Source organism: Terrapene carolina, unplaced genomic scaffold, assembly GCF_002925995.2.
Source record: "Terrapene carolina triunguis isolate 2854851 unplaced genomic scaffold, T_m_triunguis-2.0 Scaffold88, whole genome shotgun sequence".
In the NCBI taxonomy this organism is placed as follows: Eukaryota; Metazoa; Chordata; order Testudines; family Emydidae; genus Terrapene; species Terrapene triunguis.
In genome coordinates this window covers 50,041,888-50,067,816 of record NW_020664439.1, presented here as the reverse complement: position 1 = coordinate 50,067,816, position 25,929 = coordinate 50,041,888, and the positions used below count along the sequence as shown (strand labels likewise).

The window sequence follows — 25,929 nt, the reverse complement described above, 5'->3', positions numbered from 1 at the left end:
ATTCATATAGCCCCGTCTCTCACTGGAATATGGCCTAGTCCTCCACAAATCCAAGCCTTCAGCTTCACACCAGTTGCACTGTCTATGGTTCACGTCCAATATTTTATGCCTTCCCTTGCTTTTGGGACTGGAAGGCTCTCCAAGAAGATAACTTGGACGTTCTTCCTCTTCAGCTCCCTTCCAAGATCCCTGAAGTTTTCTCTAATCTGTGGGATGCCATAGTATTGGAACCAATGTGTATCCCCACCAGTGGAGACTTGCCAGAAGATTTAATAACCCCATCCCTCTTGCATTTCATTTCATATTTTCGCCCTAGGGTGACAGCACACCATCCTGCTCTCCTTGTGTCCTTTGCTAAATTCAGTGTCCACTCTTCATATGGAGTCACTGATGAGGATTGTTTGCCTTCTTGAGACAGGTGAAAAACCTGTCTTCATAGCTGCTTGCTTCATAACGCAAGGATGCCCATGAGGCATGTCCCTTTTAGCTTTCTGTTCTGTTCCTCCGGAAACAGGTTCCTCTACAGTTGCTTCACTGAGTACCTGATACTGAATGAGTACTTTTAGCTAGGTTGAATGCCTCCTGGTTTTCTCTCTGCTCTTTGTCATGAATCATCAGCCCATTTCTTTGGTTTCTGTTCTCTCCAGTTCTCCTTTCACAGACTCCTCCCCTTGTCGTGTCTGTGGTAATGATTTCCAAATGTGGTTGTCAAAGAAGTGTTGAAACTTGTGCTTCCAAACCACATATTGTCTCCTATAGTGTGGCCCCCAGCTTGCATTCATGCACCAGAGATCTATTTGGTCTTCTGACAGAAAAGTAAACGTAGCATGTCTGAGGCAGGACACAGTTGTTCCCTTGTCCATATTTGCTACCTGGAGGAGAGCTATACCTCCAACAGAAGGAGCCAGACTCCCTCCAAAACTCACCAGCTTGCCACTCTTATTTGCCTACCTCAGGAGTTCACCTGGCAACTGACTATATTCTAATCTTCACTGCTCAGGTCTGTCCCCCTTTAACTGGGCGGGGTGAACCTCTCAGACACTTCAAACCCTGGGGCTGTTCAAAGACCACACACACAGACCCGTCTCACCTAGCCTGGTCAGGGGTCCACAGCCCAGCCACGCAACCTTCCTAGAGAACAGACAGACCAGACACACAACTCACCAAGTCCCTCCACCTCTGAGCACAGCATCCGCACCTATGCCCCCCGAAACCCTGACCAGTTTCTAATAACTAACTTTGGTCTGTGCTCAGCACTGCTAAATAAATACCCAAAATGTCAGACTAATCAGAATGCAGAACATGATTTGAGAAAAGCATCTTAATTTAAAGCTTCTTTAGAACTTGCAGTGCTTACTGGAGATTCTTAAAATAGTAGCGTCAAAACTTGTTGTTTTAAAAAAAAAAATTCCTATTTGTGTAAAGGCAGTTGTCATAATTATTGCAATTAATGTAAAGCATATATTTGTGCTCTTAAAACCCTCATGGAAGCACTTAAATACTGAAGATGGTTTCTCTCTTAAATACTAATAAAAATAAATTGTGTCAGATGAAAGCTGAGTTTAGTTCTGCACTGAGTTAATTATGCCTACATCACCGTTTCAGATTTTATTTTTATGTGCACACTAACAACAAATGATCATTAGTCTTTTTAATTCTTCCCACTCACTGCAATGTCTCACAGAATATCCTCCTTGACATGATCCTTTGGAAGGTTGTGTTCAGTCGAGACAAACAAGGAGAATATCGCCTCACCATACCCCAGCCACCTCAGGTTGGAGACCAGTATTTTGCTGTCAATCATTCAACTGTATGCAGATTAATTTAGTTTTGTACCATGCATTTTGTAGTGGTTTATGGGTGTGTGTTTGTTTTCTGCCTGTATAAACCTGTTTTTAAATAGTGTCTTTATCATATTTCTGTAACTTTACAATTAAAAGGGATTTTAACAGAAGCATCTTTAAATATTATTGTAAACGTGTCCTAAGCAGGTAAGTGTACATTTAGCTTCACTTACAGGACTTGAGAAACAGTGTGAGGCCTCTCTAATTTTTCCATTGACTTGTTTTTTCACTCCAAAATGACACACTTAAAATTTCAGGGACTGACACATTCAGTGTCACCAATGTTCATTCCAGACACTTAGTAGTAGTCTGCATATCAGCAGATCAGTAGAGTGAGACTAGAAATGTCTTGATTCTCATGAAATCAGGGTTCTTAACTGTGGGTTTGATCCAGCTCCCAATGAAATGAATTAAATTGACTTCAAAAGGTGTTGGAGCATCTTCTGTGTGATCAGTAATTTATGGTACATACAAACAAAGTGAAACAAAATGACAGACATGGTAAATTACTACTACTTTTTAAGCTGCTGTAGAAGGTGACGGTGTTGGCAGCTCTTCCACCTCAAGAGATAGTCAGCAAACTGCATTTGGTACCAGCCAGAGGCTACTGTCTATGGAAAATGCAATGTAGTAAAACACTGTTGGTTTGGTTATTACCTTTAACGCCTTATAGCTTTTGTCTACCTCTGGGCAGAGAACCTGCACGAGGCCCAGCCATTGCTTCAGTCAAAATTGAGCCTGATTTTGAGAACTGCAGTGATGCCTAGGGCTCGTGCTAGCATTCTGCACGGGGTAAATCTAAGCCACGGCGCATAAGAGCAATCTCTTGTATCCACCAGAACGGCAGCCATACCCAGTAAACACAGTAGACTGAGAAATGGGAGGAACCAAATATTTTGAGAATGATAGCAGTGTGTTTGTCTATTTATTCCAGTTAGTGGAGTAAAATTTCTAAGGTTCATGTATTGCCTATTTAGTATGAGGGGAGTGAGGAAGACTTTAAAAAAAAACAAAAATAAACATGGCGTGATTTATTCCGACACACTAGCAGATTACTTCTAATTCACTGCTTTGCATGCTTTTTAATAGCACACACTGTCAGATAGGCATGGTTAGTTTAAATTGCTTACTGCTTATTGTTGGTTGGATACCGTTGAACAAATGTGTATATGTGTAAAATATTTAGACATTTTTTCCCCAAAACTTGGGCATCAAACAGACACAGTTACATCACAAAAAGTGTTTTAAGGCCATTACTCCTCAGTAGTATACTTTGGGAGTTGACTAGTTCCTCTGAAACAGTACAGTTATAGGCAGTACTATGAACACTTTGAAGTGTACATGAAAATGATTGCTGGTGCATGAGACCTAGATACTATGATGCAGAATCTTATTTTCGCCTTGCATTTGTACCTTTTAAAATCTCATTGCTGCCACAATGCAAAAGAGGGGGTAGGCGGCCCTATATATAGATTCTGCACCACACTATCTTGATCCTGTATAATGACAACAATTTCTGAATCAGAAACGAAAACAATTCGTAATGAAAGATTCATTTCTGATGTCTCATTGTAAAATTTCTGATGTGGTTTTAAAGTATTTTGCTCTTGGCAGCCTAGTTTTCATATCTGTTCATTTCCCTGTCCCGTCTGCAGGAGCCTTTGGATCGCTGGAGAGGGTGCGTCCTTTCCTCCCTGTTTGGCTGCAGAAAGAAGATTCCAAAAGCCAAGTACATGCACTTAGCTCAGGAACTGTTGGTTGATCCAGAATGGCCACCAAAACCTAGAACAACTACAGAAGCTAAAGATCCAACCCAGGAAAATGGTTCATATCCAATAATCACTGTAACATAACAATGAATCTCAGTGGTATGTTTCTTTAGCAGTATTCAGAGCTATGTAATTTTATGGCTTTATTTAGTATTGCAGCATGCTAAGTGTTCTCCCAGTGCAAACATTTCCGGTTATTTGGTCTCTGAATACAAAGTTCAGAGCTGGACATCATACAAATTATACATTAAAAAACACTGAGCTAGATGACATATAACAGAAGAAACATTTTTTTACTAAATTTTGAAGCCTCACTTGTCCAAAGTGAGCTGTATTTAAAGGTTTAAACTGCAGGGCAGTTAAATAGGGTCCTTTTGAGTATTTGAGGAATGTTGATATTTGGTGGTAATTGTTCCACCCTGTGTTCCAACACCAATGTGAGCGCAGTGTGCTGTCTGACACAGCCTTTTCACAGCAGTACTAGAGACCCATAGAAACCACATGGAAAGGGTTGTCAGTTATTTCTTCTTCACTTTTTATCAGAAAGCATTGTGACTGTAAGATGATCCTGGAGTTTTAGTGTGTATCCCTCCTATTTCACATGGACTAAAAACAGATTCGTACCTAATAGTTCAAGAGTGTTTCCAGCTGAGGGACAGGTAAGAGTTTGGACTTGCAGCTAGTCCTTAAGTCTGACCCTGCAGGTACTGGGAATGCAGTAAAAACTGTGTGCTCAGTCCCTAGGAGGAAGGAAGCGCATCAATCTCCTCTTACCCTCCTCTTCAGCTAATCCTGAATTGTCATAGGCTACAGAAGGACAGGTTATTGGGGTCTTTGAGAAGGGGGATGCTGAAGAATCCAGGTCAAATAATTCTTCCCTTACATCTTACTTTTATTGCATTTAACTGACTGGTGGCTCCATACGCTCTTACTCTGTCCAACAAAGGGATTCGATTACTTTTATCAGACCAGGTTTTATTTGTATCATTTGAGCGATTTTTAACACCTTTGCACCAGCAAGGCCAGAACTACTGCTAGGAGGCAGAAAATGGTTTTCACGTGCCCTTAGCATTAGCAAATACTAATCCTGGGCACCAAGGGCTTATGAATACCAAAGGATTGGTCTACCAGTGTCTTAATTACCATGTAGTTGTGTGCAGCAATGTTAAGATGGAAACAGATGAGCCACAATCCAGGTCTTGTTATAAAATTATTGGGCTGCCTTGGATCGATCTCTCTCTTTTTTTTTTTTTTTTTTTTAAACCTTTTGCACCCAGTGGTGCCATGAGTGCTTAAAGTGTCAGTGCACAGTGTCACCATGAGGTGGTGCCAAAGAGCATTGTACTAAGCCACTTGGAAAATGAAATTGCAAGCATGAGACAGCAAGCAGCAGCAACTTCAAAAATATTGGGTTTTAGAAGCCTGTCGAACTGGGTAAAAAACCCAAAGCCTTTGGCAACCAAATAAAACAGTAACACGTTGAGGAAAAACTCCTCCAGTCAGTTCTTATTGCTCTTTGAAAGAATAAAAAATGCTAAAATTTGGACTGCCTTTTTTAACTCCGTGAAATTGACTGATCTAAGCAACTCTGAACTTTGGGCGAGGACACCAGAAATCCAGCTCTGGCCCTTCCACGAAAAATCCTGTGGGATTGTATGTAGGGCTGAATGAAAACTGTGGAAATTACTCCACTCTAGGGAGTGTTCTCCCTCTATAAAATCCAGGGGATAGCGTGTTAAAGTTATCTAGGGAGGATCTCGTTCTCTAGGATTCTTTAGTAAGAGGAGTTTTGCAGCTCAGGCCTATTTCTTTTGTGTTTTCGTATAAGGCAGCGTGTGGTAATATCCTCCTTGCCTCGACGGTGTTGAACATGTCATGCCAACGTTGGAATTAATAATTGGGGCATAAATGGTTTGGAGGGTTCCTCTAGGACTGTGAAGATTAGCAGTTACATTAACAGTTACTCCTCATGAATGAATAGTACGCTTGTGGCGTACTATCCCCTATGACAACTGACAGCTCTCTTCCCGTTTTATTTTGGGAAGGCATTTACCAGCTTTTAATCAGTAGTGCAGACCAGAACTGTCCTTTTCCTGCCTTTTATACTGTTAAACTTCAAACAATATTTGTAACTTTAGAAGAGTGTAAAAACTGGATCACTGTTACTGACGTTGCCACTGTTGAGTCTTTGAAATATCTCATTAGTGTGGAATTTGGGGGGAAAGAATATTGCTAGCTGAGTGAATATTCTTTATATTTCCCCTTTATAGAAAATATTTTACTTTAGTGGAAAGATTCTATGAAGCTATGCATCTTGGACCTTGGAGCTGTGACTTACGACCACAACCTATATTTGTTTAAATGTTAACTTACAGGGGGTTTTGAGTTAGTTTAATTCATTTTAACTTGCTTGTTCAGTCAAAAGTGAAGAGAAAAATGTGCACATGGTCTGCATCTTTCAAGTACTATTGCTCAGTGCTCTTCCCACAAACTGCTAATCAGTCTGTCCTCATTCAGATGTTAAAGTCAGTCTTTCATTTGTGATGAGAATATTCCATGTACCAGCCCATTAGAAATATCCAGATAATAAGGAGTAAACTACTTGTGGAGCAGTGAGTTTGTTTAAAGAGTATTCTAATTTTTTTAATTAGGGCCAGAATTGTCAAGTGTGTCCATGACTTTTGGGTGCATGGCTTGTGAAAGTGAGAGCAGGGTTTTCACTGGCCCTGAGCACCTTTAGGATTCTTTGACTCCAGATGGAATTGTGGGTGCTCAGCACCTCTAAGAGTCCGGTGCTATGTTCTTCATGTTGGGCACCAAAATTAGTGGATGCTTTTGACATCATATGACGGAACAGCAAGGGTCTTGGACCAAGAGCAGTGAGCTATTGGTAAGAATAACCGATCAACTGTCTTTTTTGGGGAAAAAATCCTTTTAAATTTTTCTTTTTGTTGCAAGGTTTTGTACTTCCGAGGGTTCAAATACAGCCATGGAAGTAGGCACAGCTCCTCCTGAAGTCCCTGGGAATTGCACCTTCTTACCTCAGGACAGGGTTCGGCCCTATTTGCCTGTGTATCACTTTGAAAGGAAGATGTGGTTTGTCAGGTGTACAGAAAGCTAGCAAACTAGATCTGGCCCCAAATTAGCAAGTTCAGTTCATATGTTGAAGTATGTTGGACTTCAGAATTTGTGCTTAAAAGAAACCTTTTTGTAAATTGTTCTTGAAAGCTAATGAATTCAGATGAACAGAACTATTTAGTGGGTCCTACTAAATACTCGTGATGGTCTTTTTTCTTTCTATTATATAATTCAGCCTCACACTGAAGAGTCAGATTCAGATTTTCTTATTAAATTATTTAAGTGTATACAAACCTAAATTTAAATCTGTATATGTCTTTCTTCAGTGTGCTAGGATTTGTAAATATGATTGATATAAATATTATTTATGCACATACTTAAAGGAATGGTCTACCCAGGAAAGCAATTGTTAAATAATAAATGTAACTTTTAAAAATTTTTAAATAAATAACCAGATCTTTAAAATGTGTATCCCTCAGGGTTGTTTTTAAAGTTCTCCTTCCCTTCAGATATAATTAGTGGTAACTGTAGATTTCAGACATTATGTAACTAAGTCTGCTGTAAAATAGGCTGCAAATAATGCTTGAGTCAAAGTGGCGAAGCCAACCACAAAGCAAAGATTGTTTAGATTCATTTGTAAACTTTAAATTGGGAACTTTTACAATTGCACTTTTATTTTTAAAATGGTCACAGTTTCTTATTCTATTTATTTGATTTCTTGTTCTGTGTTTATGAAGATTGTGCTGAACCAGTTCATCTGAAATTGGTAAATAATCCTCTACTGTATTATGTATAAATTATATTAACATTAAACACATGCAGGATGCTTTTTTATGCTGCAAATTTTTTAGTATTTTCCTTGGTCATCACAACATTCAAGATTTAGGAAGTGCTTTAGAATTTCTCCCATGAAATTTTGAATTATAAAACTAGATTTTTGTATGTCTGAGGGAAAGGGGTGGTTTTCTGACAATTTTTAGAGTCCTGAATATGTTAATTTTATACAGTATAGCTTCAGGTTTTTACAGCTATTTTCAATGAATTGCAGCTTGTTTGATAATTTTGAACCAGAAACTACTCTTGGTTTAGGTGATGACTTCCTTGAAACTAACAAAAATACAAGGCTCGTGATTTTAGCGTTCTCTGGAAGCTCACTTTCCTCTTATTTTTAAAAAGCTAGTTTAAATCAGAAGTGATACTGCATCTTTATATTTAAAAACACGTAATGCTGCTCTAGAATGGTACCCAGTTGTCAAAGAGGCACACATGCATAACTGTACATTACAATTGTAAATAGCCTTGTAAAATCCTTTTTATGATTGAAGCTATTTGAAATAAAAATGTAAATGGACAGCGTGTACTTTCATAGCTTTTGTTACTAGTGTTCAGGAATGTTTCTCTAATTCCCCCCGTCACACATCTCGGGCTCGATTCAGAGCCCATTGAAAAAGAATGACTCCCATTGGCTTCAGTGGGCTTCGGCTCAGCCCCATCTCCATGCACTCTTGCTGAGTAAGGGGCATGTGTGCGCATATACACGTACCAGATTAATATCTGGAAACAATGACAGTGACCTTAGTCTTGCATCATGGATTGATGAAGGCCCTGTCGAGGCTGTAACTTGTACCTTACTAAGGATAGTGATGCATTTCTGCTTCATTTTTGAGATCTTCCAGTGCTGCATACTTGCAGCGTGGTGTGCTGATAGCATTTCTTCTATGGTGACACTTTCATTTCTTGCCAATCTTCTGCCTGCAAACAGTGTTGTTCCTGCCACTACCATATCTGTCCTGCTCTGAGTCTGGAAACATCACTTCATGAATGAGGCTGAGACCCTTTCCATACTGCAGAGTGGAAATACATTTAAATATTCCAGGACAAAGAACTTTGCTTAAGAAAAGTTAAGGTAGAATGTGTTTTGAGAGGGGTCCAGCCAACACCCAAAAGCTTGACAGGTTTTTTAAAAACCGAGGCACAAACCTGGAACCAAAACAATATTTTATGAAACTTTTGCTTTCACCAAGATCCTTATGGACTTAGGGTTTTGTTGCAGACAGTTCATGGAGGCAAGGGAATTAAACTGGGGAGACACAGAAAGGATGTAAAAAGTGCCCAGCCTGGATTGCTTAGCCTAAGTCTGGAGCAGAAAGGTGTCCATTCCCTACTGGTGCTGCCACGATTCTAGCTCTGATGCAGCAAAGCCTTGTGATGGAGAAGTGACTGGAACTGGAGGACCTTGTTCCCAGATCCTTACACTTTGGCAGAAGTACAGGGGATTTCAAAATAAATACATACATGAATCTGAGACTGATGTTCCTTTGGGTCTACTACAAAAGCCTGTATATTCAGTTATGTGTTGGACATGTGACATAACATAAGCAAGACTTTCTGCTCCTCCTAGGCGTGTATTTCTGTACCTTATTCGTGATGGGGGGATGGAATAAAGAATTCTGGCTCTACTCAGACTTCTACTGGGCAGTTGGGGCACATATGCCACACTTTCTGGTGGACCACATCCACACTGACCATAACTGTCCTCCCTCTTTGAATGCAGGTTTCTATGTGTATTCCACTGTGGGAACGCATGCACTGCATGCCCCTGGGGTCAGAGAATTTTCGCAAGCAGTATTTGTTGCTCTGTGCATGTGCCTTTGCCTTCCTTCATGAGTCCTTACATAATTTAAAGAACTCCGGGGCCACCCTCTGCTCCGTGAGAATATATACAGCTGCCCTAAAAGGGAAGCATCACAGGCAGCCTTACAAACCTAGACCGGCATCTCAATAATTATTTCACCAGCAGTCTTATGACCCTCCTGGTAAGAGACAAAGAGTACAGACTTCTCGTTTTCCTGCACCTCCCATGCCTACAGCACCGTCTCAGTCTTATCCCCTAGTAAAAAGATATTTTGTGACAGGAGCTCAAGAGCTGCAAACCATTTATGATGCCTCTACGTGACTCCCACGTACCCTTTGGGGATTGTTTAGCACTCCAGTTCCACAACTGGAGTGTCATAGCAGACAAGTGGGTATTAGATATCATCTGTCCCAGCTATGCGATCGAATTTACTTACCTACCTTCTCCAAAACCCCCATTCTCTCGAGAAATCCCTCTTCCAGCGAGGAACAATAGAGTGCACACTTCTTCAACACCAAGGAAACTCTACATAGTTCTAAGTCCCTAAAAGTTGGGTAGTTGGAGACAGAGATGTATCCTCGATCTCTGTAATCTCAACCACTTTATTCACCAACTGAGATTTCACACGGTCGCTCTGGCATCAATATCCTATCCCTGGAAAAAAGACATATAGTTTACAGCTCTTGATATGAAGGTCATGTACTTTCACATGGATATTCACCCCATCCACAGGCATTTTCTCAGATTCAATGTGGGCCCTGACCACTTTCAATACAGGGTCCTCCCATTCAGCCTCACCACTGCCCCCCAGGGTCTTTACCAAGATCTTTCTGGTAGTAGCAGCTCTTTTCAGACAGAATGGCTTTACTGTTTTCCCTTATGTTGATGGTTGGCTTCTCGTTGGCAAAACATATCCGGAAGCCTATGAGTCAACCTCATCAATGCTTCGACTTTTTTCCCTAGGAGTCAGTGTGGACTTGGAAAAGTGTCCTCACTCCATGCAGACTATAGACTTCATAGGGGCCACTCTAGATTCGTCATGGCGAGAGTTCCTCTCCCAAGGGACAGGTTTGGCACCAGGAGCACGCTAATAGATCAGGTTATAGGCAACCTTTGAGTTCCAGTCAGAACTTGTTTTCCTTCTGGAGCCAATGGCTTCATGGACTTATGTTATCCCATTCGCCAGACTTCACCTACATTGCCTTCAGGCGTAGCTCCAGAGAGTGTATTCACCAGTCAAACACAGCATGAATACCTTGGTAATAATTCCATTCAGAGTAACTTCTTCCTTGGTGTGGTGGAAGGATCCCCATCAGGTATGTGTGGGCGCCCCCTTCCTATTATCCTTGCCAGACAAGATGATCATTAGAGACCCCTCTCTCTTCAGCTGGGCAGCCCACATGGACAACCATACGGCGCAGAGTACTTAGATGTCCCAAGAGACCAGAATGCACATCAACCTTCTGGAACTCCAGGCAGCGCAAGAAGCTTGCAAGGTTTGTCTACCATTCATCCTATCCCACCATGTCCTCAGAACGTCAGACAACCTCACAACTGCCTCATAAATCAATAACCAGAGAGGAGTGAGATCAGTCACCCTGTGGAATTGGTGTATCAGGAATCGAAGCATCCTGTTGGCAGCTTATTTTCCAGGAACTCAGGATGTGTTAGTGGACACCCGCAGCAGATATGTCCCCATTAGTTATGAGTGGGAGTTGCATGATTCAATAATAAATAACATTTTTGTTCAGTGGGTGACTCCCAATCAGGATCTGTTTTGCTGAACGAACAAGAAGTGCAACATACGTTGCTCCAGAGGAGCTCTTGGACTATGCCCTCAGAGCGATGCTCTTTCTCCCCTCGTCAGACGATCTGAGCGATGCCTTTCCTCCCTTACCACTCCTACCTTGGGTCTTACAAAGTCACAACAGGGTACAATTCATCCCCATTTCCCCCCAATTGGCTCCCAAATCTCCTACAATAGTCATCTCGTTCTCCACTCATCAGCCAGTCCTTCCCTGATCTCTTGATCCAGGAGAAGCGCAGGATCAAGCATCCCAACCTCAAAGCGCTTCATCTCATGGCTTGGATTTTTGGATGGGCATCAACATTAGAACATTCCTGATCAGAAGCTGGACAAACCACCCTTAATAATAGCAGAAACGGCTCCACTAGGAAATGCTATTCAGCCAAATGAAGCATTTTTCCGTCTGGGCACAACAGAAACATCTCCTGAGTCAGCAGATATTCCCCTATTTTGGACTATCTTCTTTCTCTCACAACAGCTGGGCTATCCCTCGGTTCGATACGAGTCCACCTGGCAGCAATCAGTGCATGCCATCCACCGTCAGGTGATTATTCAATTTTCATTCACCCATTGGCTAGCAGACTCTTAAAGGGCCTAATCAGAATCTTCCTGCCAGTAAGAAAACCTACTCCTCATTGGGACGTAAGCCTTGTATTTACGGTACTCACTAAGCCTCCTTTTGAGCCGTTAGGTTAGACATGAACATGTAGCTATCAATGAAACTATCAATGAAAGTTGCATTCCTTGTGGCCATCACCTCAGCCGGAAGGTGGGTGAGCTGGGAGCCCTAGTGGTGGGTGTGCTACACACTATATTTGATAAGGACCAAGTCTCTTTACAACTACATCCAAAGTTCCTCCCCCAAAGTAGTTTCGGAGTTTCACATGAACCAGTCAGTCCACGTATCTGTTTTTTCTGAATCTCCGTGCATCTGAAGAAGAGCAGAGACTTCATTCTCGCAGTGTATGACCAGCTTTTACCTTCTATTTGCAAAGAACAAAACAAATTAGAAAATGACCTACATTTTTTCTTGTTATAGCAGACTGAGTCTGAGGTCAAGCTGTATCCTCCCAGGGGATCCTTGAGTTGATTTCAGGCTGTATCCTGTTGTTATTAGTTGCATCTTCCTCCTCATCGTGGGGTGAGAAGTCATTCTACAAAAGCAACTTCAGTGGCATTGCTTCAGGAAGTGCCCTTAGTTGACATTTGCAAATCAGCTCCTCGGCGTTCCATCCATACGTTTGTGAGGCCTGATGCTCTAGTGCAGAACTCCCCACTGATGCTTCCTTTGGGACAGCGGTTCTCCAAACAGCTCTGCTGCCTGCATCTTCGCACTCTCTCCCTACTTGAGTACTGTTTGTCAGTCACCCACAGTGGAATGCACATAGGGACCAGCCCTTAGAGGAGGTTACTTACTTTATAGTAACTGGAGGTTCTTCAAGATGTGTGGTCCATATCTATTCTATCCACCCTCCCCCCCTTTGCTTTGGCTCTTTACTAGATTTGTCGTAGAAAAAGAACTGGAGAGGCAGTCAGACTGCGCCACCCTTTATGCCTTTGGTTGGAAGCGCGAGGAAGGCTAGGGCATGGGCAAGGATCAGTGGACACTGCTGGCAAGAATTTGCCAACTCCAGGTGTATGGCACGCATGCATACCCACCGTGGAATACTGATATGGACCCCACATCTCCGAGCGCCTCCAGTTACTGTAAGGTAAGTAACCTCCTCTTTTGTCCCAAGGCACATTGCTTGCAAAAGCCCTTTGGGGGAGGAGGGGGGTTTTTGCTGCGCACCCACAAATCCCACTGGAGTAAATGGGAGCTGTGGGTACGGAGAACCTCTGAAAATCAGTCCACTTCTCTTACGTGACTTCACTTTTGGCAGTGAAGTTAAAATAAATTCTGGCCTTTGCCTTTAAAATACCACTCATTTTTGCATAAGTTAAGAGGTGTTATCTTGAGGATGCATTATGCTGTCAGCCTTCCCATGTAAAATGCAGAATCATCTCAGAGTCCTCACTTGTCCGCTATACGCTTACTGGATGCCTCTAGGCTGCTTTGCCTCTAAGGTAAGACTCAAGCACCCGTTTTTTACATTCGGCTGGGGGCTGGGTTTAGAATGTGCACAAGATAGTAATTCACAATAGGCTAGATAACATGTTATTGAATCTGGTATATTTGATTTTCCAATAATGTGGGTTCAAGTCCTGGTATGTAAACGTGTCAGTTTTACATGTTGTTCATGGATTGAGTTCTGGCATTCTTGTACAATACACTGAGAAATCGTTAGGAACACAGGAATTGCTGCACTAGATCAGACCCAAGATCCATTTAGCCCATTGTCCTGTCTCTGGTGGTACCCAGCACCGCAGGCTTCAGAAGAAGATGCAAGAACCCTGCAGTAGGTGGAAGTGGGGTAATTGCCGCTCAGTAGGGAATGGCTGAAGCCCTGAAGCATGAGGTTTGACATCCCTGACAGAATTTTCAGCATCATTATAACAACTCTGGGTATTCTTGTTATCCGTATAAATGTCCGATCCTGTTTTGAATCTTCTGACGTTTTTGGCCTCAATCCGATCCTACTCTGCCTTTGATCCATGAGGATGCTTCGCCTCTCACCCAGTGATGAGATTCCTGAGCAGGCGTTTGTGTGGGATCTTAGGCCCTGGGGGGAGGAGGAGGGTTCTGAATAAATTGCTAGCTGGTTCTCCTTTATCTGCTTCTTTATTGAGACAATCAAAGAATTCTAGGGTCCTACTGAGAGAGTTTTCTTCTGCGGATAGCGTGCTGGTTACACCCTATCCGATCAGGAACATAGACTAGCAAAACACCTGGATGTACGGATCATTTCAAGCAGTTTGCCAGATGCAGACGTAAGGCTTTACTGGTCCATACGTCCCTGAATCTTACAGCCTTTTTAAGCAGATACAACATCTGCTTCCCTTCAGTCCCCTGGAACAGTGACTGTTTTTAATGAACGATTTTATGTTCCTGTTAGCAGCTCAGCTGCTTCAGAATTCTTGGATGGACCCTCAGGCCTGATAACTTCTTGCTTTTTAAATTATCACTTTGCACCAGCAACTCTTCTTCTGTCATCTCCGTCTCTGAGAGCAGCACAGAGCAGGTCCAGGATAGGAATCTCCCAAACATCCTCTGTGGTGAAACGTGATGCCAAGAAATCATTCAGCTTCTTCAAAATGGCCTTATCTTCCTTAATTGGCCTCTTTTAACCTTGCTAAACCAGCCACCCCATCTTTCGCAGGCCTCCTGCTTCTTATGTACTTGAGTCTTTTGTTGTTTGTTTTTACACTTTTAGCTATTTGCTCTTCTAAATTCATTTTGGCCCTCCTAATTTCCCTTTTACTTAATGCCTGCTGTACTTATGCTCCTATTTATTGGCTTCACAAGAGTCAGATTTCCAAATTTTGAAGGATTTCTTTCTGGCTTGATCAGACTGTCAAACCTTGCCATTTAACCATAGCTGTTCATTAGTTGCCTTCCTAATTCTCGTTGTGTTCAGCGATGTGTGTGTCTTCTGAGATTCTATTATTATTTGGCGGGGGGGGTTAAGTATATTCCATGCCGCTTCTAAGGATTTTACTTCCTTTACTTGTAGCATTAGTGCCTTTTTGACAAACCTCATTGTATTGAAATCTCCTTTTCTAACGTTTAGCAGCACTGGTACCTTACCTCCCCCTTGGATGTTGAGTCTAATTATATTATGGTCACTGTTACTTAATGGCTCAGCTCCTGTTACTTCTTGAATTAGCTTCTATCTATTACTTACGGCTAAGTCAAGAATATCCTTTCTTGTGTGCTCAGGAATTGGCTGTTCCAAGAAGCAATCATTTGAAGTGTTGAGAAATTGCTTCTCTCTGCTTTGTGCTGTGGTACCATTTGATCAGTTTATGGGTGGGGTGTTGAAGTCCTCCATTATCATCACCGTGTTAGATTTTGCTGCCTCTTTGATCTCTCTCAACAGTTAAACTCTTACCCAGGTATGACAGGATCTAAAACCGTATTGTACATGTGCTAATACATACAATTTCAAAGCTAATTTCCAAATGTTAGGTGACCTACAACTGGGAGAGAAATTTCATATAACAGTATAGATGTCGAGGATGGCTTATGCTGAGCTGTTTGGCCATATCTGTAAGAGTGCTTGTTTTGCATGATGATGATAAAACAATAAATATTTTAACCTTCAAAGAAGAGCATACTTCAAAGAGTTTTAAAATATTAATAGTGATCACAAACTATTGATCTATTGTATGCTTTTATTGTGGCTAATACAAATGTGAAAAATTAAAGATGATAAATCTTCAGTACTCTGAATTTAGAGATGAGCACCAGGATTGCCATCTGTCTGGCTTTTACCCAGACAGTCTGGTTTTTGGCTTCTGTATCCAGGTGCTAATTGCCAGGTGCCTGGTTTTTGAGCGGAAAGTCTGGTCGAAAAGGGGACCTGGCAGTATCCGGTCAGATGTACTGACCGGGCCCCCACGGTCCAGTTACCGCGGGGCAGGGAGAGGTGCCCAGTTATTAACCCGCGCCAGCCCCTGCCCAGCCGGGGCCACCTCCTACCTGCAGGCAGGCTCCTTGTCAGGCTGCAGCAGCTCTCGTCCCAGCCCCGGAGCGGAGGGAGCCCAGTTGGGGGGGAGAGGGAGGTGGAGACGATCCAGCGAGTGATTGGGGGTCGGGAAGAATGAGTGACAGGGGTGGGGCCTTGGGGGAAGAGGCAGCACAACAGTGGGGCCTTGGAGGGAAGAGGCTGTGAAAGGGCAAGGTCTGGGGGAAGATGCACAGAAGGGGTGAGGCCAGGGGGAAGAGGTGGAGTACGGGGCGGGGTCTTGGAAGTGGCGGGGCCACGGGGGGTCCGGTTACCAGCAGTTAGAAAGGTGGTAACCCTAGTGAGTACCATTGAAATGCCCGTAATCAAATAAAACCATAGAGTTTGGGGAATTTTCATCATAACCCAGTACATTTTTAGGTTTTTGCTACAGTCATTCACACAGTACATTTTATGATTACAAATATGTAAAATGGAAACTGGATTCTCTGGTACTAATTTATAACTGCTCATATTCCAGGCACTTCAGCAAGGATGTTGGTTTTTCGTTTAGCTGTAATCATCCATCTTTTCCTTCAGCTGAATGCATCGGTTTGCCCTGAGAAATGCGAGTGTATTCTGAAAGATGCCATCCGTTGCTCTGGTTCCAGTATCAAAGACCTAGCATCGTTAGGTCTGCCTACCAACATGACACAAATTCTGATAACAAATACTAAGGCAACCGACTTGAAGGACAAAGTCTTTTCGGGAATGACAGTGCTACAGCGTCTCATTCTGTCTTCAAACCAGCTTTCCCTCATTTTGCCAGGAGCTTTTAAAGGCTTAGTAAAGCTAAAGACCCTCAAACTGTTTGACAACAAGTTGACTCAGCTTCCCACAGGAGTGTTCGATGAAATGGTGGCCCTTCAGCAGTTGATCCTTGAAAAGAATTTGCTGAAGGATATTGAGCCCAGGCTGTTTGACAAACTAGTCAACTTGCAGGAGCTGTTTTTGAACAAAAACCATCTGACAGAGCTTCCTGATGGAGTACTAAGAAACCTCGCCAAGCTTAAACTACTGAATTTATCCAGAAACTATTTGGCAGCCTTGCCTAGAAATATATTTAGCACATTAACCAAACTTGAGAAGCTCTCTCTGTATATGAACAGGCTCAGTTCAATAGACTCTGGTGTGTTTGATAACCTGAGAGAGCTGCAGGAGCTTCGTCTGCGTTCAAACGACATTCAGTCCATTGCCCCGGGTGCATTTCGCAATCTCCTTAAACTAAATAGTTTAACGCTCTCTCGAAATAAACTGCAGCTGTTACCTCATGGGCTCTTTCTGCATTTGCACAATTTGACTGAATTGACCTTGTATGGGAATCCACTGGGATCCCTTCCAGAAATATTGTTTGGAGAAATGAGGACTCTCCGGAGTCTGTGGGTATATGACACCAAACTCTCAACTGTGCCAGATTTTGTGTTTGGTAATTTGACAAATTTAGAGCTACTTGTGCTGACTTTCAATCCCGAGTTAAGTGTTCTCCCAAGGAACGTGTTCAGTGGTCTAAATGAACTTCTGAGTTTGTCTTTGCATACAAATAATCTCTCTAGTCTCCCGGAGGGCATCTTCCAGGGTCTGCAGAAACTTCAGGAGATTTCCCTTTTCAATAACAGGATTGAGGTTCTTCCTAAAAACCTCTTTTATAATCTCAATAATCTCCAGGCAATTTACCTAAATTGTACCAGCCTGCAGTCTCTTCCTGGAGACTTCTTTACCTCGTTACCCAAGCTGCAAGAGGTCGTGCTTGACAACAATCCTTGGAAATGTGATTGTCAAATCGCTGAATTCAAAGGGTGGCTCCAGAGGAATTTAGACATAGTAAAAAATGTCACGTTCCTAACTTGTGACAGTCCCATAGCATTAAGGAATATTTCTCTCTTGTCTCTACCACATGATCATTTTCACTGCCCCTCTACCACAGTCCTTCCACACCACACATCTGAGAGCTCCACTCGTTCCCACACAGCATCTTTTCTTGTCACTGAACACTTGCCTTTCACTTGGAAGACCCCCACAGCTCCTGTGCCTGTGATACATACGAACACCCCCTTGCCGCCTCCATCTGCAACTCCATATTTTATTGACTCCATCACTGGAGACGTTGAGCTGTCTGAATTTCACCCCACAGAAATTCCAACCCAAATTCCTACTGGCATAATGAGAGAAATCAACAGAGTAAGAGAAATTGTCTCAACTACTGCCGCACCGGTCAGTGGATCACAAGACCGTCTAAGTGCGCAGCCATTTTTTAAATGTAACGTTCCATATAGTCAAATATTTTTGTATCTCTATGTTTTGGCTGTAACAGTCCAAGTTTTAACTGTTGTGACCACTTTCTATGTGGTGTATGAAGTCAGGCAGCTTGTGCACTGTAGCAGTAGCCCTGCTCAATCCGTTGTACTGGTGAGAATTTTACACCGGGTTAGGAATGCAGATTAGGAGCTCAGCACTAATGGAACAGAGGATTAGTTGCATTACTGGGCACAGGTCTCCTACTTCGGACATTACAGATCTCGCATAGCGAGCACTGTAAACAGAAGCCTGTGTTTGTCTCTCAGCTGCACAGCATTGTATATTGAAAATGTACTTGATCTCCTGTGTATTTTATAGCATTTACCTACAATAATAACCCCAGCTTCGGCCAGGTTTCTAACTTTTGAAGTGCCGATAAGCAGTGGCAAACAAACTAGTTGTAGAGATTATGTATAGAGTTTGGCCATCATGCTTAACTACTAATACTGCTGTAGAGAAACAGACTAGTGTAATCATAAGGATTTTTCAGTCAGTTTGTGCATTTTGAATAGCTTTTGGTTTCAGCTGTTTGAAGGATAATTCTGTACCTCAATTATATGTATTGTTTTGTTGGTTTTAAAAGAGAGGCTCCAGATCAAACAGAAGTTATTGGCTTGAAGCAGGAATGGCTGGGTGAGGTTCTTGACCTGTGTGATGCAGACGTGCTGGAAGTTGGGTGATGGGGATGCGGCAGCAGCTCATGGCTTGCAGAAATAATAGCAACTAATGTGTGGTTTCCCTCACAGACAGTTTGGTTCAATGGCTCTCAGCACCCCCACTATACAATTGTTCCCCCAGCCCTGGCAGGAGGTCAGACTAGATTATCATAATGGCCCTGCCTGGCCTTCAAATTGTGTGTGTTTGGAAAGGACTAAACTGCACTGTTAGAAAATCCTTCTCCGCACTGGACTTGCAAATGGCACCTTGGATTATTGGTGTTCATCGCTTCTACAGGGTGTTCACTTTTTGGACATTAATCTGCTTGGACAATGGAAAATAAACGAGTCACTTTCCTTTGTTTCTAGTCGGTTTTATTTTCTAGTGATCTGCATTTGCACCCCACTGCAGTGTCTAAGAACACAATAGATCCATCCAGCCCAGTGTCCTGTCTTCCGACAGTGGCCAGTGCCAGGTGCCCCAGAGGGAATGAACAGAACAAGGCAATTTATTGTCACTCAGTCCTAGCTTCTGGCAATCAGAGGCTTAGGGACACCCAGACATGGGGTTGCATCCCTGACCATCCTGGCTAATAGCCATTGATGGACCTATCCTCCATGAACTTATCTAGTTGTTTTTTGAACCCAGTTATACTTTTGGCCTTCACAACATCCCCTGGCAAGGAGTTCCACAGGTTGACTGTGCGTTGTGTGAAGAAATACTTCCTTTTGTTTGTTTTAAACCTGCTGCCTATTAATTTCATTAAGTGGCCTCTGGTTCTTGTGTTATGAGAAGGGGTAAATAACTCTTTCTTCACACCATTCACAATTTTATAGACCTCTATCATAGCCCTCCTTAGTCATCCCTTTTCTAAGATGAATAGTCCCAGTCCTTTTAATATCTCCTTGCATGGAAGATACCCCTGATCCCTTTTGTTGCCCTTCTCTGTATCTTTTCCAATTCTAATATATCTTTTTGGAGATGGGGCAGCCAGAACTGCACATAGTATTCAAGGTGTGGGTGTACCATGGATGGATATAGTAGCATTGATATTTTCTGTCTAATCTCTCTCTTTTCAAATGGTTCCTAACATTCTGTTCGCTTTTTTGACTGCTGCTGCACATTGAGTGGATGTTTTTGGAGAACTATTCACAGTGACTCCAAGATCTCTTTCTTGAGTGGTAACAGCTAATTTAGACCCCATCGTTTTATACGTATAATTGGGATGATGTTTTCCAATGGGCATTACTTTGCATTTAGCAGCATTGAATTTCATCTGCCATTTTGTTGCCCAGTCACCCAGTTTAGTGAGATCCTTTTGTAGCTCTTCACAGTCAGCTTTGGACTTAACTCTCATGAGTAATTTTGTGTCATCTGCAAATTTTGCCACCTCACTGTTTACTCCATTTTCGAGATCATTTATGAATATGTTGAACAGCACTGGTCCCAGTTCAGATCCTTGGGGGACCCTGCTATTTACCTCTCTCCATTGTGAAAACTGACCATTTATTCCTACCCTTTGTTTCCTATCTTTTAACCAATTACTGATCCACTAGAGGATCTTCCCTCTTATCCCAAGACTGCTTACTTTGCTTAAGAGCCTTTCGTGAGTGACCTTGTCATAGACTTTCTGAAAGTTCAAGTAAACTATATACATTGGATCCCCCTTGTCCACATTCGTTGATGCCCTCAAAGAATTGTAATGGATCGGTAAGGCATGATTTCCCTTTACGAAAGCCGCGTTGACTCTTTCAAAACATATTATGTTCATCTACATGTCTGACAATTCTGTTCTTTACTATAGTTTTAACCAATTTGCCTGGTACTGAAGTTAGACTTACTGGCCTGTAATTGCCAGGATCGCCTCTGGAGCCTTTATAAAAAATCAGTGTTACATTAGCTATCTGCCAGTCATCTGGTACAGAGGCTGATTTAAGTGATAGGTTACACAGCACAGTTAGTTGTTCTGCAATTTGATATCTGAGTTCCTTCAGAACACGGGTGAATGTCATCTGGTCCTGGTGACTTATTACTGTTTAATTTATCAGTTTGTTCCAAAACCTCCTCTAATGACACCTCAACCTGGGACAGGTACCAAAATGAGGCAACATAGCCTTCCCTGCCCTTTCCTCAACTTGTGCTGAATAGCAGTTGTCTTGCTGATGAAAACAGGCTCATCTGTGTTTAATATGCCTTGTAGTACAATGTGATAAACTCCGTCAGAGTGGGAGGGTTGGGTTTGTTTTGTTACAGCAAGTGTGGAGCTGCTGGGAAGCACCATGAATAGACGCAGCCGAGTGTTTTATTGCAGTGTGTTCAAAGAGAAGAGGGAAGAGTGTGAAACTATTTCCCAGTAGTTTCCAGACTAACGCACACTGAGACTTCACAGGCTGCTACCATACATGTGGATTCCTGCTTATGCACGTTTTTATGAGCACTTAGTGTCAGACCAATTCTGGTACCTGTCATGTCAATATTATACTGCAAATCTACTTATACTCAGGAAAGAAATGAAGGTAGGCTGCATGTATGTGTGAGAGGAAATTGTCCTGCAGACTAGCAGGGGCTACTGTTCCTTCCTGCCATATATATTAGAGAGGGGGCCCCAAATTTCAGGGCAGTGGGGTTTGATGAAAAGAGTTGGATCCAAAACTGGCAGGAGCTGTCTCCTCCAGAAGTGGATGCATCGGAAATCTTGCAAAAACCATTTGTGCAAGATTTTGGCCCAAAATGCCAGAAGTCTCATGGGAACAACATGTGGAGAGATTTCCATACCTTGTCCCAGTTTGGCCTCAAGCCCTAAGACTAGCCTAACCCTAATCCAGACCTGAATCCAAGTTCATTCGTAATGACCAAGTTCCAAAATTGAGCACACTGGAGGCTTCAGCTCAGTGCAGCACAGTCAGACATTAACTCAGAGCAGCGTGATCTCCTTCCATCGCCTGGCATCCTGGATTTCACAACAGGAAACCTGGTGCAAGGCTCTGAGGTCAGTCGAGAGATAAGAATAGAAGGCTGGGTGGGGGCCGTTCCTCTCCCAGGCCCAGATCGCCGTGTTTCATTCTGGCTCTGACTAACCGTTACTGCCCAGTGCCAGAGAGAGGCTGAGGTGTGCGGTACAGCTCCCAGTCCAGACCTCCCAGAGTGTGGGGACTTGCCTAGGGCCCGGACAAACCAGGCTGGTTCTTGGGCAAAGTGAAGGCTGGACTTCGGGGCTCTGTGCAGGATGGGAAGCCTAAAGTCAGTTGTTTGTCAGGCTGCCCCCACACAGGGAGCTGGGAGCTCCTCACCGCGTTAAACCCACGGTGCTGCTCTCTGGGGGGCACTGCCTGGCCCCCTGGTGGTGTTCACCCCCAACATGGACACACGCAGGGTCAAGGCTTTAATTCTGTACGCTGGCGCCTGTGTCAAGGGGGCAGCTTCTTTCTTGGGCCTGATCCGGGATGGTGCTGAGCCCTCTCAGCTCCAAGGGTGAAACTCGCCTCGGTGCCAACAGGCTCTGCAAGTCCCTGGACCCACTTACGCTCCACTGGTGCCCGGGTGGCCAGTGCTTAGCCCCGGTTGCTGGGCCTGGTGCTGGGGCATCGGCTCCCCAAGGGTGACTGGATCCATTTCAGCCCCATGGCTGCGCACTGCTTCGAACAGGGCCCTGCCTGGGGGTGGCAGAGAAACTTCACAGGGGGGTTCCTGGCCCCACCCACTCTGCAGGCTGCTGTGCACAGCCCTGGCCCATTAAACACCCGCTGTGCAGCGAAGCCCCGTCACCGCCATGCACCCCCGGGGGCTGGATTCACCCCTCCGAGGGGCACACATGATGCATAGGACCTGGTGTGCAGTGTGAACTTCACGCCGCAGCCAACTCCTGCTGCTTCTGGGATCACTGCAAGCTGCTCTGCGCCCTGCGGTGCCCGCTCCAGCCCTGCCCCCTTTGGGACAGCCCTTGGCTGGACCCTGGTGTTCTCTCTGTTTGACACACAGCTGGCCCAGCGGGAGGAGCAGCTCTGAAATGTCGCATTGGCGTGCAGGGCTATGCAGCATGCTTGCAGCACAGTGTAATCACAGCTGGTCCTCTGTTTCCCCCGGTCTGCTCCCAGGCGCTGAAACTCTTTCCAGCTCTCTACGAATTTACCCAGAGAGAAGGTGTTAACTCTAACTCTCCTCCCATGCCCCTTGCGCCAAGCACATCCCTGCCGTCTGCCAGGCTGCCCTGGGACTAAGACACCCTGTGTTCCCGTAGGCCATGCCAGCTGCTTCCCCTCCCGATTCTCCCCACGGTCCCTCCCACACCTACCTGGTAGATCTACTGGGCTACCCACAGATTTGCAGGGCTCTGTTCATGGTGCTGTCCCTTTCCTCCCGCCTGCCCCTGAAGCATTCAGTGCTGTGGTTTTGGGTTAAATGACATGACACAATTAGCGCCATGCAGTTCCCTGGCCGCAGTGGCCCTTTCCATCGGCTGCATCTCTGCTGCCCATCCTCGGACTTGTGTTGCCACCGCACTGCAGTTCTGCAAAGCTGAAAGTCTAAAATCTTTTCTACAACAGATGAAGTTTGAAAATCACTGTGCTTAGGAGGCCATCAGCCAGGAGCCGGCCCAGCAATGGGAGAAGATGCATGTGTTGGCTAATGTTAACGGTGAGGGATGTGAAAAGAGCTGCAGAATTCCCCGGCTGAGGGCTTGCAGGATTACATGTGTGATGAGTCTGGGCTCTGTGCCAATGCATCTCTCCCGGTGAAGTTACTTCAATAGCAATGCAGGAGCCAAGGCATTTCCCGGTGGTAACCGATTGGGAGGAGCTGATGGACAAGGTGCAGCCAAGGGTCATTATTCTTATTGTTTATAAACTGAAAATGATCAGGGAAATGAAGTGAGAGGGGGCCTGGCCCTGTGACTGCTGCATTCCAGTCCCAGTGCTCACAGCTGCTGTCTCAGGCCTGGAGAAAGTGGCTTTCAGTTTTAACCTCTCAAACTCGGGTTTCTAGTCCCCTGACGCTGGGAAGTGCTGTGTGAGGGCTAAGGGCTGGTACTGGCGGGCGGGCTTTTCATGAGGGTGATGCAGTTTCACTGTTGTGGGAAGGGCACTCGTATTTCGAGTGTGTGCCAGCCAGCCACGTCACCTGGATCGCCTCGTGGCCACAATCCCACTCCTCAGCCTAGCCTGGGCTCTCCTGCCGCCGCGCCGTCGTCTCTCTGGGATGGGCTGATCTCCACTTGATGTCTGCTCTCTGTTTAGAGCATGGCCAGGGCTGGGAGCCAGTTCCTCCTGGCGCCTGATCTGTGCTCAGACACTGGCTTGCTCGGGGCTCCCTTCCTGGGTGCTTCTCATCTGGAAAAGGGGGGATAACACCTCACTTCTTACCTGCGGGAGCTGGAGGCAGAGGTGGGGGGAGCGCATTGTGTCTGCTGTGCTGCCGGGTCTGATGGCTTGGATGGGGACGGCTGCGTTTTAAACGCCGACCCCTGCTTTGGTGGAGCGGGTAAAGGCTGATCTGGAACAAATCCTGGGCTGGCAAAACTCCAGTGAGCCGCTTCCTCCACTGCAAACCAGTTTTCCATTCATCCCCAGGCCTCAGACACATCTCTTCCGCTTGGGATTATCTCTGCAGCATGACTTGGCCGGGATTCCCGCATTCGTTCCTCGGCGAACACGGCCCTGGGGCCCTGGCCAAAGCCCCGTGTTGCTGACGCTGCTAGGTCCCGTCCATTCCCCTTACCTGCGCTCAGTCAGGGCTTTTCCAGGAAGGGGCAGGAGTGGAAACACAAAGGTTTGGACTTTTCATAAACAGTCACTTTCCTTCTGTTAACTCAGTGGAGGTTTTAACTTTATCTCACTCATCGGGGCAGCTGATCGCTCGCTGACGGAGAACAGGCTGCAGATGTCTTCCTCATCTGAACATCCCACCATTGCCATGTCCTCGTGAAAGAAACAGCGATGCTCCCTTTTCCCCGGGCTGCTGCTAAGCGCTGTTCAGCTCAGCCATCGCTGTATGGGCCCCGTGTAACAGTGGCAAGTTCTCCTGGGGCAGAGGCCCTGACCCCTTCAGAGGAGGAGCTCTAGTCTTTAAGCAGCGGCCTGGGTGCTGTAGCAGAGACCCAGGATGACATGGTCCCTGCAGGCTGGGAGACCAAGTGTGGTGGTGATTTATCCCCCATGCTGGGCAGAGATGAGGTGCGCCCTGGGGGGAACACGGGGAGGCACAGAGGTCCCCGGTGAGCACAAGGCATGTCCCCAGTCATCACCCCGTAGCAGGACAGAGCAGCTTGGTTTCCCTCATGCGCCGCTGAGACTTCTCCGCATGGAGTGGCGTGTGCACGAGGGTGCAGAGAACACCGCTGTGGCTGGATCTTTGCACCCTCGCAATCACGCAGGAGCCGGCCACAGAACAGACGTAAAGAAGGCCAGGCCTGGGGGGAGCAGGAGGCTGGTGTCTGGGGGCACAGAGACACCAGGGGCACAGAGTTCCTGGTCTAGGTGAGAGGGCCAGCGCCTGGTTGGAGGGGGAGTTTTCTATTTATCCGAGGTATAAATGGCCCCTTTGCTGCAGAGTTTGGGCATCTCGCCCTCTTTACTGTATTTATTACTGCAACCCCCTGGGGGCAGGGCAGGGCTGGGCTCTCATCCCTGGGGGATGGAGGACAATTGAGGCACACACACCTGGCCAAGGTTGCACAGGAAGGCTGTAAGGGAGCAGCGAGCCAGGGCTCCTGGGTCCCAGCCCAACTGCTGCGCCATCCTTCTCTTTTCAGCAGGGGTTTGAATGGCAGCTGTTGACCTGGCGCCCTGGGAATGGCAGGTCTCCCAGACACTTGCGGCAGAAGGAAGCGGAAGGAGTGTGAGGAAGACGGCGCTGGCAGGGCGAGGATGGTGAAGGAGGTAGATTGAAGGACGTGAAATAACTTTGCAGGAATCTTGGCATGTGCAATATGGGGGGAAGCAATGGGGTGATGGTACCTGGAGAGAGAGGCCCCCTGAGGTGGCTGGTGACAGTGAGGTCAGCTCGCTGGAGGCCCTGTGGTGCTCACGGGGGGCAGACGGTTTCCTCTGTGCACGTGCGTTTCCCAGCGTAGGGAGCGGAGGGGTCTGAGGCACTGGCGGGAGTCGGCGTGGGGAGCTGACGGGTCTGAGGCACTGCGGGGAGCTGGCAGAGGGGTCTGAGGCACTGGGGGGTGCCAGTGTGGGGAGTAGAGGGGTCTGAGGCCCTGGCGGGAGCCGGTGTAGGGAGTGGACGGGTCTGA

At 45.3% G+C, this 25,929-nt stretch overlaps 2 protein-coding genes across 2 annotated transcripts in view; both read left to right on the top strand.

Annotated features, from left to right (window-relative positions):
- Positions 1-8,042, top strand: part of ATP13A3 (ATPase 13A3) — a 114,270-nt gene extending 106,228 nt beyond the window's left edge. Inside the window, exons 32-33 of the mRNA XM_026650143.1 lie at positions 1,685-1,774; positions 3,500-8,042. Of these exons, the coding sequence (XP_026505928.1) occupies positions 1,685-1,774; positions 3,500-3,697 (288 nt within the window). The 3' untranslated portion in view covers positions 3,698-8,042. The remainder of the gene's footprint in view (positions 1-1,684; positions 1,775-3,499) is intronic.
- Positions 3,693-18,182, top strand: GP5 (glycoprotein V platelet). The gene is made up of 2 exons (XM_026650142.1): positions 3,693-3,712; positions 16,222-18,182. The coding sequence occupies exons 1-2, from the start codon at positions 3,700-3,702 to the stop codon at positions 18,180-18,182; spliced, it is 1,974 nt and encodes a 657-aa protein (XP_026505927.1). The 5' UTR covers positions 3,693-3,699.
- The last annotated feature ends 7,747 nt before the right edge of the window (positions 18,183-25,929 follow it).